Raw genomic sequence first — 14,608 nt, 5'->3', positions numbered from 1 at the left:
AGAATGATAAATCCCAGAGAAGTACAATTCTAAAGTGCATTTAGAAACAGAAATTTACAGTGCAGAAGGAGGCCATTTCGGCCCATCGTATCTGTGCCGGCCAACAAAAGTGCCACACGGCCCTCGGTCAGCAGCCCCGAAGGTTACATATAAACCTATGAGCAACAAATCAAACTCCGTAATGCTGAGATAGCTGAGCTAAGTGCATGATCCAGAGTCTGCTTCTTCCTGGGATATCCTGTTTGACAAAACCTCAACCAGTTCGTAATCATTGGGGCAACAACAGCATCGGCAACTGGATGTCAGCTTCACTTGCAGAATATTTATTTGATGTTCCAGGTAGATACACCATTTGGCTGCTTTGATTCAGAATCTCAGCCGGTATTTTATGTGCCCTCGTTCAGTAATTCCCACTTCTGCTTTAAGGAGCTGTAAATTCTTCAGAATCTCTGGTCACTTAATCTGAAGAACATTTGATTTGCTGTCCACGAGTACAGATTACAAGACACCATTGCAGGTACAGCACTTTGGGACATTGAGGTCATGAAAAGTGCTGTGAATGCAAGTTTTTCCTTACCTTTCCTCAAATCAAGTTCATTGCCATTCTGCAGCGTTGTCTCTTGCATCTGAGTTACCAAACTAAATATGGTAGTCAAGGTGTAATCTGACCAGAGGTATCATCTCAATCCCCTCAGGCTGCTACTCATTTGGTAATAATTCCACACCCACATTCTGTTCATTAAAAATGAACGAAATAAAAATAACCAGAAGCAGGTTGGACAGAAACATTTAGTTGAAATACTTAAGTCATTGAACCAAATGATCCTCAGAAATGACAGCCCCAGGGATTGTGAAATCAGACAATGATGCACGACCTGTGTCCAAATACACATGGGTGATATCCAGTGACAATCCTGGATATCGGCTGATCAGGGCAATGTTTTTCACCGTCGATAATAAACAGACAACTGTATGGCTGTAGGTGTTAGCAACAAGGCTCAATGTGAGGTGTCTCACCTTCAGTGAAGACTGTACTGAACCCATAGCCTACATATGCCCAATGTATCAGTATAAGTAACTGCACATCCGGATACTGGACACTGAGCACCGAGTAGCCACCTATGCTTTATACAGGGTTTGCATTTCACTGCATTTGAAAATACAGTAGTTTGTAAGAACAATGACAGTACAATACTACAGCAAGTCAAGTGGTTGTGGTTTTCATGTACTTTAATGCAGTATTTTTACAATTTTACACCAGCTCCTGTACTGAGTGCAGTATAAGCATGTGATCCTTTTGCCAGTGGGCCCTTTCCTGACTTATTCAGATGAACACATCCCAATGTCATTAACAAGACACCAAAAGCCCTGCAAGGAGACTGCCTGCACCAATAGCTTCAGTAACACCATGCCGAGAGCCATCGCACGGAACACTGTACAGAATGGAGTTAAGATTCCAATCAAGCTACTGCATTCCTCCAATGAAAGCTGAAAACAAATAGATCTTTTCCTTTGCTTTGTGGAGGATGGGATAACTGCGTAACATTCGCTTGCCTTCTGTTACTGAGCAGGAAGAGGGGCAAAAGCAGTGAATGCCACAGCAATCAACATCCATCAGTTCAGCCCAGGACAACAAATGCAGCAGCTCACAAACATCTTCCTGACCAAGTTATGAGTAGCAGTACACTACAACTCCAGCTTTTTGTCAAAGCCATCCTAGAGAGCCAATGGTCCAAATAGGGATCAATGTAGCATTACTATATCCTTCCTTGGAAGAGACCCCTCAGGGATAAAACTTGCAACATGGGAGCTTGTCAATCTCTAGCAAACTAAATGAGAACCCCAATACTAGCTACATGGCCTCCCCGATATCACCAAGGTGAAAAAAGTCCCTTAAGAGGTAGAGAAACAGCATCGCTGCCGCAGTTGCAATGTCAGGAGGGCTGAATAACACACCAACCTTGCAGTGCTGGACTTAGTCCTTTGGAACTATTCTGGGAAAAGCCTCAAATCTATTGGCAAATACTCATTGTCGCTACTTGGCTACTATGGTCCCTCCCATCAAAGGGAATTTCAGCAACCAAGTGTAGTTAAATCTGATGGCATCAAATCCACACTACTGCAACCCACCTGTGAGAGATTCTGTGGCAGGAATACAAAGGTTGTAGCACCCAAACCAAGGCCCATGGGAAAGCACCATAAAGAACTCATGCAATACAATCCCCATATGTACAGCTAGCTTGGGCAGGAAATACCCACATCACAAAGGAGCAGCACTTCACTGTCTTCAACGATGAATGCCATTCAGCAAGCTAACAGCTAAACATTCAGTTATGAGAACTGCAGCTACCTACTCAATCCAGAATTCAAACTAGCCCCTATCTGCATTATCCCAATGGAAAACCACTTGTTTGCACGAGAACAAAAAGCAACACGCGTGAGTCCATAAACAATTTAATAGATGAATAACTTCCCCCCCTCCCCAAAAAACAGATCAATAACGTGAAAAACAATGCATAAATAGGTACATAGCTGCCAAGCTGTACACTCCAGCTTGATGTACAAAATATCAATGCAATTTACTTGGTGTAAGACTGCATCAATTCCTCCTGAGTTACCAACGGAATGACACAATATTAGGAAGCATTTTTCCCAGTACATTCCTTTCAGTTGACTAGTACAAAATGCTCTAGGAAATAGTCTAATAGAAAACCCAAGTATAATACAAAACAAAAACTTAACTCAAGTGCTCGAGGAGCAATGGGTATTTCCCACTTGCACCTCATGCGAATGACAAGTGGACACGGATCGGTTCCAATTTAACTACAGTTTAGATTTATTTTCCCGATAACAGTAAGGGCTCCCCTCCCAGTTTAACCACCCACCCTATTAAACTTTAGAAAATTGAATAAAAACAGTGAATACCACATATTCCATTTGCACATTTTCACTTCTTAAAAGTCCGTATCCTGACAATTCCATCTGTAAAATCCTGCAATATTAAAAAAAGGTCCTGCTGTCCATTGCTGATAGAACGAGCATGCTCCAATTAAGCTCTTTCGCCACGTATCCTGCGAGCCAGCTGAATATCCTTTGGCATGATGGTTACTCGCTTGGCATGGATGGCGCACAGGTTTGTATCTTCAAAGAGACCGACCAGGTATGCCTCACTAGCCTCCTATTAAACAAAGGCACACATTTCAAAACAGGGGAATGAGCTTCAAATGTAACTTTTGCCTGTGTTGAATTTTTTGACATATTCCTGTAGTGTTAGTTAGTCCTTCACATGCTGAATCTATCAAAGTTATAAGAACATAAGAATTAGGAGTAGGCCATTCAGTAAGCCTGCTCCGCCATTCAATAAGATCATGGCTGATCTTCTACCTCAACTCCACTTTCCTGTCCGATCCCCATATCCCTTAATATTCAAAAATATATCCATCTCTGTCTTGAAGACTGAGCCTCCACAGAACTCTGGGTAGAGAATTTCAAAGATTCATCACCCTCTGAGTGAAACTTCCTCCCTGCATCTACCCTGTCAAGCCCTCAAGAATGGTGTATGTTTCAAATGAAATCACACCTCATTCTTCTAAACTCTAAAAGAAAATATAGGTATGTCTACCCAATCTCTCATTAGGACAATCCCTCCACCCCAGGAATCAGTCTGGTGAACCTTCGTTGCACTCCCTCAATGGCAAGTGTATCCTTCCTTAGGTAAGGAGACCAAAACTGTACACAATACTCCAGATGCCGTCTCACCAGGTCTCTATATAATTGCAATAAGACGTCTTTACTCTTATACTCAAATCCTCTTGTAATAAAGGCCAAAATACAATTTGCTTTCTTAATTGCTTGCTGTACCTGCATGTTAACTTTCAGTGATTCGTGTACAAGGACCCCCAGGTCCCTCTGAACACCAACATTCCCAATCTCTCACCATTTAAAAAATACTGTTTTTCTATTTTTCCTACCTAAGTGGATAACTTCACATTTCTCCGCATTATATTCCAGTTGCCGTGTTTTTGCCCACTCATGTAGCCTGTCTATATCCTCGTTGCATCCTATTCACAACCCGAAAATGACCCGTTTATTCCTACTGTTTTTTGCCTGTTAACCAATCCTTAGTCCGTGCTAGTATATTACCCCCAATCCCATGGGCACTAAATTTGTTTGGGCACTAAATTTGTTTAATAACCTTGTGCGGCACCTTATTGAATGCCTTCTGAAAATCCAAATACCACATCCACTGGTTCCTCCTTACCTATTCTATTTCCCTTTCATAAATCCGTGTTGACTCTGCCCAATCCTATTATTTTCTAAGTGCCCTGTTATCACGTCCTTAATAATTGAGTATAGCATTTTTCCTACTACTGTACACAGTATTTGTAAGTTTAATCTGACCACACCATTGTGGTTTGAACTGTTGATTAGTGTATTATGCTTGGTGAGTGGGGGGGGTGCTTGCCCATCCCATGTAACCTACAATGGCTCCCAGAAACTAATTTAAAATTCTTAAGTATGTATTGACCTTCCCACATGGACTCACCCCTAGCTGGCAACTTTGTTCAGCCCCACAACCTCCCCAAATTCCCAGCTTTTCACCTGGTGCATCCCCCTCCCTCCCCACCCCATTCATCTCACTACTTGTTCCCATGCTTTCAGAAGCCTTGGGATTCACACTCAAATCACTCCACCATAAAACACAGCTCTTTGACCAAGCTTTTGTTTACTCTCCTATTCTATCTTACTTTAATGTCAATTTTCCCTTGTGCCCCTAAAGTGTTTTCTACATAGAGGCATAGACCAGCTGAGCTGAACAGCCTGTTTCTGTGCTGTAAATTCAACATATTTAATTGCAAGTAGCAGATGTTCAGCTCCTATGTAAAAAAGCTATTATTGGTTCAAAATGGATGTAAATTCACTAACGTTTATCTAGCTCACTGCCGTGTAATACTTCCAGTCGTGCTTGCGGAGTAAAAGTCCAGTGTTACAATCTCTGGGTTATTTGAATACTGAGAAGAAAGGATGTACTCGATACAGTGAGACGCGAGCTCCACTTACAGGAGTAACTAGTGACTTTAAAATTAAAATACTCAAGACCATAAAATATTTAACATATGGTACAGTATCAAGTAAAATATGCGGCTCACTGTACAACCCATAAACTAAGTTATTTTGAAGCCACCTGCGCGCAACCCATCGTTGTATTATCACCACGCCTTTACCCTGTGCTGCAGAAGCAATTACACTGAGTGTACCTGTAGTGCACCAATCGCAGCACTCTGGAATCTCAGATCAGTCTTGAAATCTTGTGCAATCTCACGCACCAAACGCTGGAAGGGCAGCTTGCGAATCAACAATTCTGTGGATTTCTGATATCGTCGAATTTCTCTCAGAGCAACAGTACCAGGCCTGAAGGAAAAGCCAAATAGCTAGATTATCAAATCATTCAAACAATAGTGCAATTACAAACGTTCACCTATTTGACCCGTTTCCCATATGACCTGTCCGGTGGTCATGAAAGGCGCTATATAAATACTAGTCTTTCTTTTTATAAAATTCTCCAATTTGATGTCAAAAACTAATCCTGCAGATGCTGGAAACAGCAGCTCAGGCAGCATCTGGAGAGAACAAGGTCAGGGTAATGTTCTAAGTCTTATGACTCTTTATTCAGAAGAATGGTCATAAGCCACGGTACATTAACCCTACCATCCTCTCCATAGATGCTGCCTAACTGCTGAGTGATTCTGACATTGTTTCTTTTGCAGATATCAAACAGATCAGCCTACCTACTGAAATCTTTCAAAGTGCACATTTCATAAAATTGGTGGATAGGACCAAAAATGAAATTATAAGGCTAAGCATGAAAGCAAAATCTCGCTGGATCCTGTCAAGAGGTGAACATGAAATACTGCCATCAGCAAGACCATACAGATGAAGGAAGCAAACGATGTACCTCCAACGCAGACATGCTCCTAAAAACAAGAACATTAACATCCCGCTGAGCCTCGAATAGGAGAAAAGGCAAGCAGCATGCTGCCAAATGGAAAAACAGAATAGCATCTGGTGACAACATATCGCCACCTGAGCCCCAATCTACTTCACATCACCTCAATGGGAAAGCAGCACCAGACAACTAGTGCATTGACTGCAAGGTTGACATTACACCCGTCCCAATACCTGTAGCGATGGGGTTTCTTCACTCCACCAGTAGATGGTGCACTCTTCCTTGCAGCTTTTGTAGCCAGCTGTTTCCTGGGTGCTTTGCCTCCTGTGGACTTACGGGCTGTTTGCTTTGTTCGAGCCATCTTGCCTCAAGCTGGCGGTGGGATAGCAAGAAGCATATTAGCACGGCACATTTCATCATCATTCCTTTGTCAGCATAACAAACAGCAGCAAATAAACAGCCCATGTGGTGAAATAAGAAAAGTCCTGCAGCTAGCGCAGTGGGAAGGCTGGGGAAATAGCAGGAGCAGCAGAGGGGTAGCCCAGGAAGACACAAATGGGAGGCTGAGAGATTGGGGGCCGGGGGACCAAGGAGATTCGGGGGGGGGGGGCACGAGGGAAAGAGATTGGGGGCTGACGACGAGGGAAAGAGATTGGGGAACGAATGACGAGGGAAAGAGATGGGGGGGGGGGGAGGACACGACGAGGGAAAGAGATGGGGGGGGGACACACGACGAGGGAAAGAGATGGGGGGGGGACACACGACGAGGGAACGAGATGGGGGGGGGACACACGACGAGGGAAAGAGATGGGGGGGGGACACACGACGAGGGAAAGAGATGGGGGGGGGACACACGACAAGGGAAAGAGATGGGGGGGGGACACACGACGAGGGAAAGAGATGGGGGGGGGGACACACGACGAGGGAAAGAGATGGGGGGGGGACACACGACGAGGGAAAGAGATGGGGGGGGGACACGACGAGGGAAAGAGATGGGAGGACACGACGAGGGAAAGAGATGGGAGGGGACACGACGAGGGAAAGAGATGGGAGGGGACACGACGAGGGGAAGTGGGAGAGATTGGGGGAGGAGAGATTTGGGATGGGGGGGAGGGTGGAGGCGAGATTTGGGATGGGGGGGGGGGGGGAGGCGAGATTTGGGATGGGGGGGGAGGCGAGATTTGGGATGGGGGGGGGGAGGCGAGATTTGGGATGGGGGGGGGAGGCGAGATTTGGGATGGGGGGGGGAGGCGAGATTTGGGATGGGGGGGGGAGGCGAGATTTGGGATGGGGGGGGGAGGCGAGATTTGGGATGGGGGGGGGGGAGGCGAGATTTGGGATGGGGGGGGAGGCGAGATTTGGGATGGTGGGGGGGGGGGGGGAGGCGAGATTTGGGATGGGGGGGGAGGCGAGATTTGGTATGGGGGGGGAGGCGAGATTTGGTATGGGGGGGGGAGGCGAGATTTGGGATGGGAGGGAGGCGAGATTTGGGATGGGGGGAGGCGAGATTTGGGATGGGAGGGAGGCGAGATTTGGGATGGGGGAGGCGAGATTTGGGATGGGGGGGGAGGCGAGATTTGGGATGGGGGGGGGAGGCGAGATTTGGGATGGGGAAAGAGCGGGCGCGAGGGGGAAGTGCGGGGGCGAATGTGTACGGGGGTGTGAGGCGGTTACTCGGATTGTTGTGTGGGAGAAGCGAACACCCGCTCTCCCGCCCCTCTCGGGGTTGCCGTTAACTTTGTCCTGAGCCCTGCCGGACAAAGGCTCAGTCGTCGTCCCCTCCCCCGCCCGCCATTTTATGCCGAGCTGCCATCCCCACTGCGCTGGTCCCGCGGCACAACTGAAGACCGCGGCTCCATTTTGTGAACCCAAAACCGAGGCGATCGACGGCCGCAACGAACCCGATCGGATCGCAGCCACGGAATTAACGTAACCGGATGAAAATCAATCGCCTACTACACGACCCGCCTACTCAATGGCGGCCTGCGTCCCCGTCGCCCGCCCGCCTCCGGACCGATCCCCGAGGCCGCACTCACCTACTGCCAGTAATCGCTCTCCTCGCTCTCAGCCGCTATACTCCGCGAGCCGCGGCCGATCAGCCTATTTATACCCGCGACGTGTCGGCGCGCTGACGTCTTCTTCGCCCACACCACCTCCCCGGGGGACAAACCCTGCTCTGATTGGTTGCAAATCCCGCTTTTGATTGGTCTTTAAACTCGCACGCCGATAGGTCTATTCTGTCAAAACAGACCAATGAACTGTCCGGGGAAACGGCGCGTTCCGATTGGTTTATTTTCACACACATTTCGATCCTCCGGCTGGCACCAAGGTCGGGCAGTCGGAGCGAGAGCGCAGCGCGCGGAGAGCGGGAATGGAGAGGCGCGTGGCCGAGCTGCCCTCCAGACCAAGGTCTGTCGCATTTAATTGATTGTGGGTGAAGGCAACTCGTTTAGGCTTCAAAACACGTCGCAGGGATAGAAAGATAACAAAAAGCAGCTTGCATTTATTCAGCATTTTAACAAACTGTGAGGGAGGCTCCAATTCACTGACATTGAGTTGCTCTCCCCATAGCCCAGCATCAACCCAACATAATCCCCATGGCCCAACATCACCAATATAATCCCCATAGCCCAGCATCAACCCAATATAATCCCCATAGCCCAGCATCAACCCAATATAATCCCCATGGCCCAACATCACCAATATAATTTACATAGCCCAGCATCAACCCAATATAATCCCCATAGCCCAACATCACCAATATAATTTACATAGCCCAGCATCAACCCAACATAATCCCCATAGCCCAACATCACCAATATAATCCCCATAGCCCAGCATCAACCCAATATAATCCCCATAGCCCAACATCACCAATATAATTTACATAGCCCAGCATCAACCCAATATAATCCCCATAGCCCAGCATCACCAATATAATCCCCATAGCCCAACATCACCAATATAATCCCCATAGCCCAGCATCAACCCAATATAATCCCCATAGCCCAACATCACCAATATAATTTACATTGCCCAGCATCAACCCAATATAATCCCCATAGCCCAGCATCACCAATATAATCCCCATGGCCCAACATCACCAATATAATCCCCATAGCCCAGCATCAACCCAATATAATCCCCATAGCCCAGCATCACCAATATAATCCCCATAGCCCAACATCACCAATATAATCCCCATAGCCCAGCATCACCAATATAATCCCCATGGCCCAACATCACCAATATAATCCCCATAGCCCAGCATCAACCCAATATAATCCCCATAGCCCAGCATCACCAATATAATCCCCATAGCCCATCACCAATATAATCCCCATAGCCCAGCATCACCAATATAATCCCCATGGCCCAACATCACCAATATAATCCCCATAGCCCAGCATCAACCCAATATAATCCCCATAGCCCAGCATCAACCCAATATAATCCCCATAGCCCAGCATCACCAATATAATCCCCATAGCCCAGCATCACCAATATAATCCCCATGGCCCAACATCACCAATATAATCCCCATAGCCCAGCATCAACCCAATATAATCCCCATAGCCCAGCATCACCAATATAATCCCCATAGCCCAACATCACCAATATAATCCCCATAGCCCAGCATCACCAATATAATCCCCATGGCCCAACATCACCAATATAATCCCCATAGCCCAGCATCAACCCAATATAATCCCCATAGCCCAGCATCAACCCAATATAATCCCCATAGCCCAGCATCACCAATATAATCCCCATAGCCCAGCATCACCAATATAATCCCCATGGCCCAACATCACCAATATAATCCCCATAGCCCAGCATCAACCCAATATAATCCCCATAGCCCAGCATCACCAATATAATCCCCATAGCCCAACATCACCAATATAATCCCCATAGCCCAGCATCACCAATATAATCCCCATGGCCCAACATCACCAATATAATCCCCATAGCCCAGCATCAACCCAATATAATCCCCATAGCCCAGCATCACCAATATAATCCCCATAGCCCATCACCAATATAATCCCCATAGCCCAGCATCACCAATATGATCCCCATGGCCCAACATCACCAATATAATTTACATAGCCCAGCATCAACCCAATATAATCCCCATAGCCCAGCATCACAATATAATCCCCATAGCCCAACATCACCAATATAATCCCCATAGCCCAGCATCACCAATATAATCCCCATAGCCCAGCATCAACCCAATATAATCCCCATAGCCCAACATCACCAATATAATTTACATAGCCCAGCATCAACCCAATATAATCCCCATAGCCCAACATCACCAATATAATTTACATAGCCCAGCATCAACCCAATATAATCCCCATAGCCCAGCATCAACCCAATATAATCCCCATGGCCCAACATCACCAATATAATTTACATAGCCCAGCATCAACCCAATATAATCCCCATAGCCCAACATCACCAATATAATTTACATAGCCCAGCATCAACCCAATATAATCCCCATAGCCCATCAACCCAATATAATCCCCATGGCCCATCATCAATATAATTTACATAGCCCAGCATCAACCCAATATAATCCCCATAGCCCAGCATCACCAATATAATCCCCATAGCCCAACATCACCAATATAATTTACATAGCCCAGCATCAACCCAATATAATCCCCATAGCCCAACATCACCAATATAATTTACATAGCCCAGCATCAACCCAATATAATCCCCATAGCCCAACATCACCAATATAATTTACATAGCCCAGCATCAACCCAATATAATCCCCATAGCCCAACATCACCAATATAATTTACATAGCCCAGCATCAACCCAATATAATCCCCATAGCCCAGCATCACCAATATAATCCCCATAGCCCAACATCACCAATATAATCCCCATAGCCCAGCATCAACCCAATATAATCCCCATAGCCCAGCATCAACCCAATATAATTTACATAGCCCAGCATCAACCCAATATAATCCCCATAGCCCAGCATCACCAATATAATCCCCATAGCCCAACATCACCAATATAATCCCCATAGCCCAGCATCAACCCAATATAATCCCCATAGCCCAACATCACCAATATAATTTACATAGCCCAGCATCAACCCAATATAATCCCCATAGCCCAGCATCACCAATATAATCCCCATAGCCCAGCATCACCAATATAATCCCCATAGCCCAGCATCAACCCAATATAATCCCCATAGCCCAGCATCAACCCAATATAATCCCCATAGCCCAACATCACCAATATAATTTACATAGCCCAACATCAACCCAATATAATCCCCATAGCCCAGCATCACCAATATAATCCCCATAGCCCAACATCACCAATATAATCCCCATAGCCCAGCATCAACCCAATATAATCCCCATAGCCCAGCATCAACCCAATATAATCCCCATAGCCCAACATCACCAATATAATTTACAAAGCCCAGCATCAACCCAATATAATCCCCATAGCCCAGCATCACCAATATAATCCCCATAGCCCAACATCACCAATATAATCCCCATAGCCCAGCATCAACCCAATATAATCCCCATAGCCCAACATCACCAATATAATTTACATAGCCCAGCATCACCAATATAATCCCCATAGCCCAACATCACCAATATAATCCCCATAGCCCAGCATCACCAATATAATCCCCATAGCCCAACATCACCAATATAATCCCCATAGCCCAGCATCAACCCAATATAATCCCCATGGCCCAACATCACTAATATAATTTACATAGCCCAGCATCAACCCAATATAATCCCCATAGCCCAGCATCAACCCAATATAATCCCCATGGCCCAACATCATCAATATAATTTACATAGCCCAGCATCAACCCAATATAATCCCCATAGCCCAGCATCAACCCAATATAATCCCCATGGCCCAACATCACCAATATAATTTACATAGCCCAGCATCAACCCAATATAATCCCCATAGCCCAACATCACCAATATAATTTACATAGCCCAGCATCACCAATATAATCCCCATAGCCCAACATCACCAATATAATCCCCATAGCCCAGCATCACCAATATAATCCCCATGGCACAACATCACCAATATAATCCCCATAGCCCAGCATCAACCCAATATAATCCCCATAGCCCAGCATCACCAATATAATTTACATAGCCCAGCATCAACCCAATATAATCCCCATAGCCCAACATCACCAATATAATCCCCATAGCCCAGCATCAACCCAATATAATCCCCATAGCCCAACATCACCAATATAATCTCTATAGCCCAATATCACCAATATAATCCCCATAGCCCAACATCACCAATATAATCCCCATAGCCCAGCATCACCAATATAATCCCCATAGCCCAACATCACAATATAATCCCTATAGCCCAACATCACCAATATAATCCCCATAGTCCAACATCACCAATATAATCCCCATAGCCCAGCATCAACCCAATATAATCCCCATAGCCCAGCATCAACCCAATATAATCCCCATAGCACAGCATCAACCCAAGATAATTCCTATAGCCCAACATCACCAATATAATCCTACTGCCCTCCCCATAACCCAATATCAAGCGAATATAATCTCAATACCCCTCTCTCCCCATAGCCCTGTATCAATCCCAAGCTGATCAATCTGCCCTGCCGTCTCCCCATAGCCTAGTATTGAGCAAATATTTATCCAAACTAATCCCTCTTCCCTGCTCTCTCCCCATAGTCCTGTATCAATCCCAAACTAATCCCTCTGCCCTGCTCTCTCCCCATAGTCCTGTATCAATCCCAAACTAATCCCTCTGCCCTGCTCTCTCCCCATAGTCCTGTATCAATCCCAAACTAATCCCTTTTCCCTGCTCTCTCCCCATAGTCCTGTATCAATCCCAAACTAATCCCTCTGCCCCGCTCTCTCCCCATAGTCCTGTATCAATCCCAAACTAATCCCTCTTCCCTGATCTCTCCCCATAGTCCTGTATCAATCCCAAACTAATCCCTCTGCCCCGCTCTCTCCCCATAGTCCTGTATCAATCCCAAACTAATCCCTCTTCCCTTCTCTCTCCCCATAGTCCTGTATCAATCCCAAACTAATCCCTCTTCCCTGCTCTCTCCCCATAGTCCTGTATCAATCCCAAACTAATCCCTCTGCCCCGCTCTCTCCCCATAGTCCTGTATCAATCCCAAACTAATCCCTCTTCCCTGATCTCTCCCCATAATCCTGTATCAATCCCAAACTAATCCCTCTGCCCTGCTGTCTCCCCATAACCCTGTATCAAGCAAACATTTATCCCATTTCCAATCATACGAACACTAATGGACAGATGAAGACATGCTTCCATTAAGCTGTGCGGCTGCGCAGTGCCTCAGGGAACCCCGCAGCCGGCTTTTCAATGTAAACACCGCGCATGCACAGTATTTTGAATAGTCTGCACAGCCCCTTAAAGGGGCCGGGTAGGGCCAAACAGAATTACAGGGAACATTGGTGAAGACCCTCTGGTCCATCGTGCCTGTCCCACACAATTATGATACCGTGTATATCACAATTTATACATTCCAGCTCACCCGAAACCATGTGATCGCCTGGGAGAGGCAAACAAACTGATTAAAAACATCAGGCCAATTTGGGGGTGGGGGATTTGGGAAATTCCTCTCTGGCCCATCTCGGCGACCAAAACTAGTCCAGGTGGTCACTCTGGCCCTGAGTTCCCTGCAGTACCTACCTTCTGTAAGTGGTGATGTCTGACCCAGCCAGAAACGGGTCCAGCTCTCGCTCGAAGGAATTCAGCCAATCAGCATCCACCGTATGAGACGGCAACCTGTTCCAGAGGCCCAGTGTGCTCTGGGAAAAGAACCACCTCCTGACATCCAGTCTCGATCTGGCCTTACACAACTTCACATTGTGACCCCTGGTCCTGCCTAACCTATTTGACTGGAACAAACTGTCAACTGGAACTCAATCCAGTCCCTTCATCATCTTATAAACAATCAGATCAGCCCTAATCTAGCTTTTCATAGAAATTTTACAGCATGGAAGGAGGCCATTCAGCCCATCGTGTCCGTGCCGACAAAGAGCTATCCAGCCGAATCCCACTTTCCAGCTCTCGGTCCGTAGCCCTGTAGGTTACGGCACTTCAAGTGCACATCCAAGTACTTTTTAAATGTGCTGAGGGTTTCTGCCTCTACCACCCTTTCACTCAGTGAGTTCCAGACCCCCACTCCCCACACCCTTTAATATCCCTCACAGTCTAATCCCACTTTCCCGCTCACACCTCATACCCGGGTCGGTAAGGACTCACCGGTCGGCGTGGAGGAGCTGCCATTTTGTGAATTGCCCTCCTTTATTTTTGGAGCGGTGTATGGGGCCGCCCCGCCCGTTTTCCTGCCGCGTCATGCATGCGCCGACCCCATACCGACAGGCAGCGACCCCCTTTCTGATCCCCGCTGGAAATTGCCCCGTGCAGAATTAGTTTTTCCCAGTGGGAACCTTCTTGTGGCTGGGCGGCGCGGCCGCCCTAAAAGGGGAGGGAGCACTGCCGTGACACCATTTTATTTTAATTATTGTCCGACTGCCAGGTCGGCCTGACATTGGTGGCCACGGGTTCGGCCGGGCCACCAACCGGCAGCGCCGCACCCCC

At 46.7% G+C, this 14,608-nt stretch overlaps 1 protein-coding gene and 1 long non-coding RNA gene across 4 annotated transcripts in view; one reads left to right on the top strand and one right to left on the bottom strand.

The window, feature by feature from the left end:
- Positions 1-1,212: 1,212 nt before the first annotated feature.
- Positions 1,213-14,425, bottom strand: LOC139226590 (histone H3.3A). 3 transcript variants are annotated; one of them, XM_070857446.1, is made up of 4 exons: positions 14,270-14,425; positions 6,181-6,319; positions 5,259-5,412; positions 1,213-3,178 (listed from the first exon to the last, which is right to left on the bottom strand). In XM_070857446.1, the coding sequence occupies exons 2-4, from the start codon at positions 6,306-6,308 to the stop codon at positions 3,050-3,052; spliced, it is 411 nt and encodes a 136-aa protein (XP_070713547.1). In that variant the 5' UTR covers positions 6,309-6,319; positions 14,270-14,425; the 3' UTR covers positions 1,213-3,049. The 3 variants fall into 3 exon arrangements, with proteins under 3 accessions (XP_070713547.1, XP_070713548.1, XP_070713546.1); XM_070857447.1 differs by lacking the exon at positions 14,270-14,425 and adding an exon at positions 13,694-13,779; XM_070857445.1 differs by lacking the exon at positions 14,270-14,425 and adding an exon at positions 7,984-8,082.
- LOC139226593 (uncharacterized) overlaps positions 8,267-14,608 on the top strand; it is a 162,551-nt gene continuing 156,209 nt past the window's right edge. Inside the window, exon 1 of the long non-coding RNA XR_011587292.1 lies at positions 8,267-8,356. This is a non-coding gene — a long non-coding RNA (uncharacterized lncRNA). The remainder of the gene's footprint in view (positions 8,357-14,608) is intronic.

This window comes from Pristiophorus japonicus, chromosome 16 (genome assembly GCF_044704955.1).
Source record: "Pristiophorus japonicus isolate sPriJap1 chromosome 16, sPriJap1.hap1, whole genome shotgun sequence".
Taxonomy (NCBI): Eukaryota; Metazoa; Chordata; class Chondrichthyes; family Pristiophoridae; genus Pristiophorus; species Pristiophorus japonicus.
Note: the sequence above shows the minus strand (reverse complement) of the source record. Positions and strands in the feature narration are given on the sequence as shown.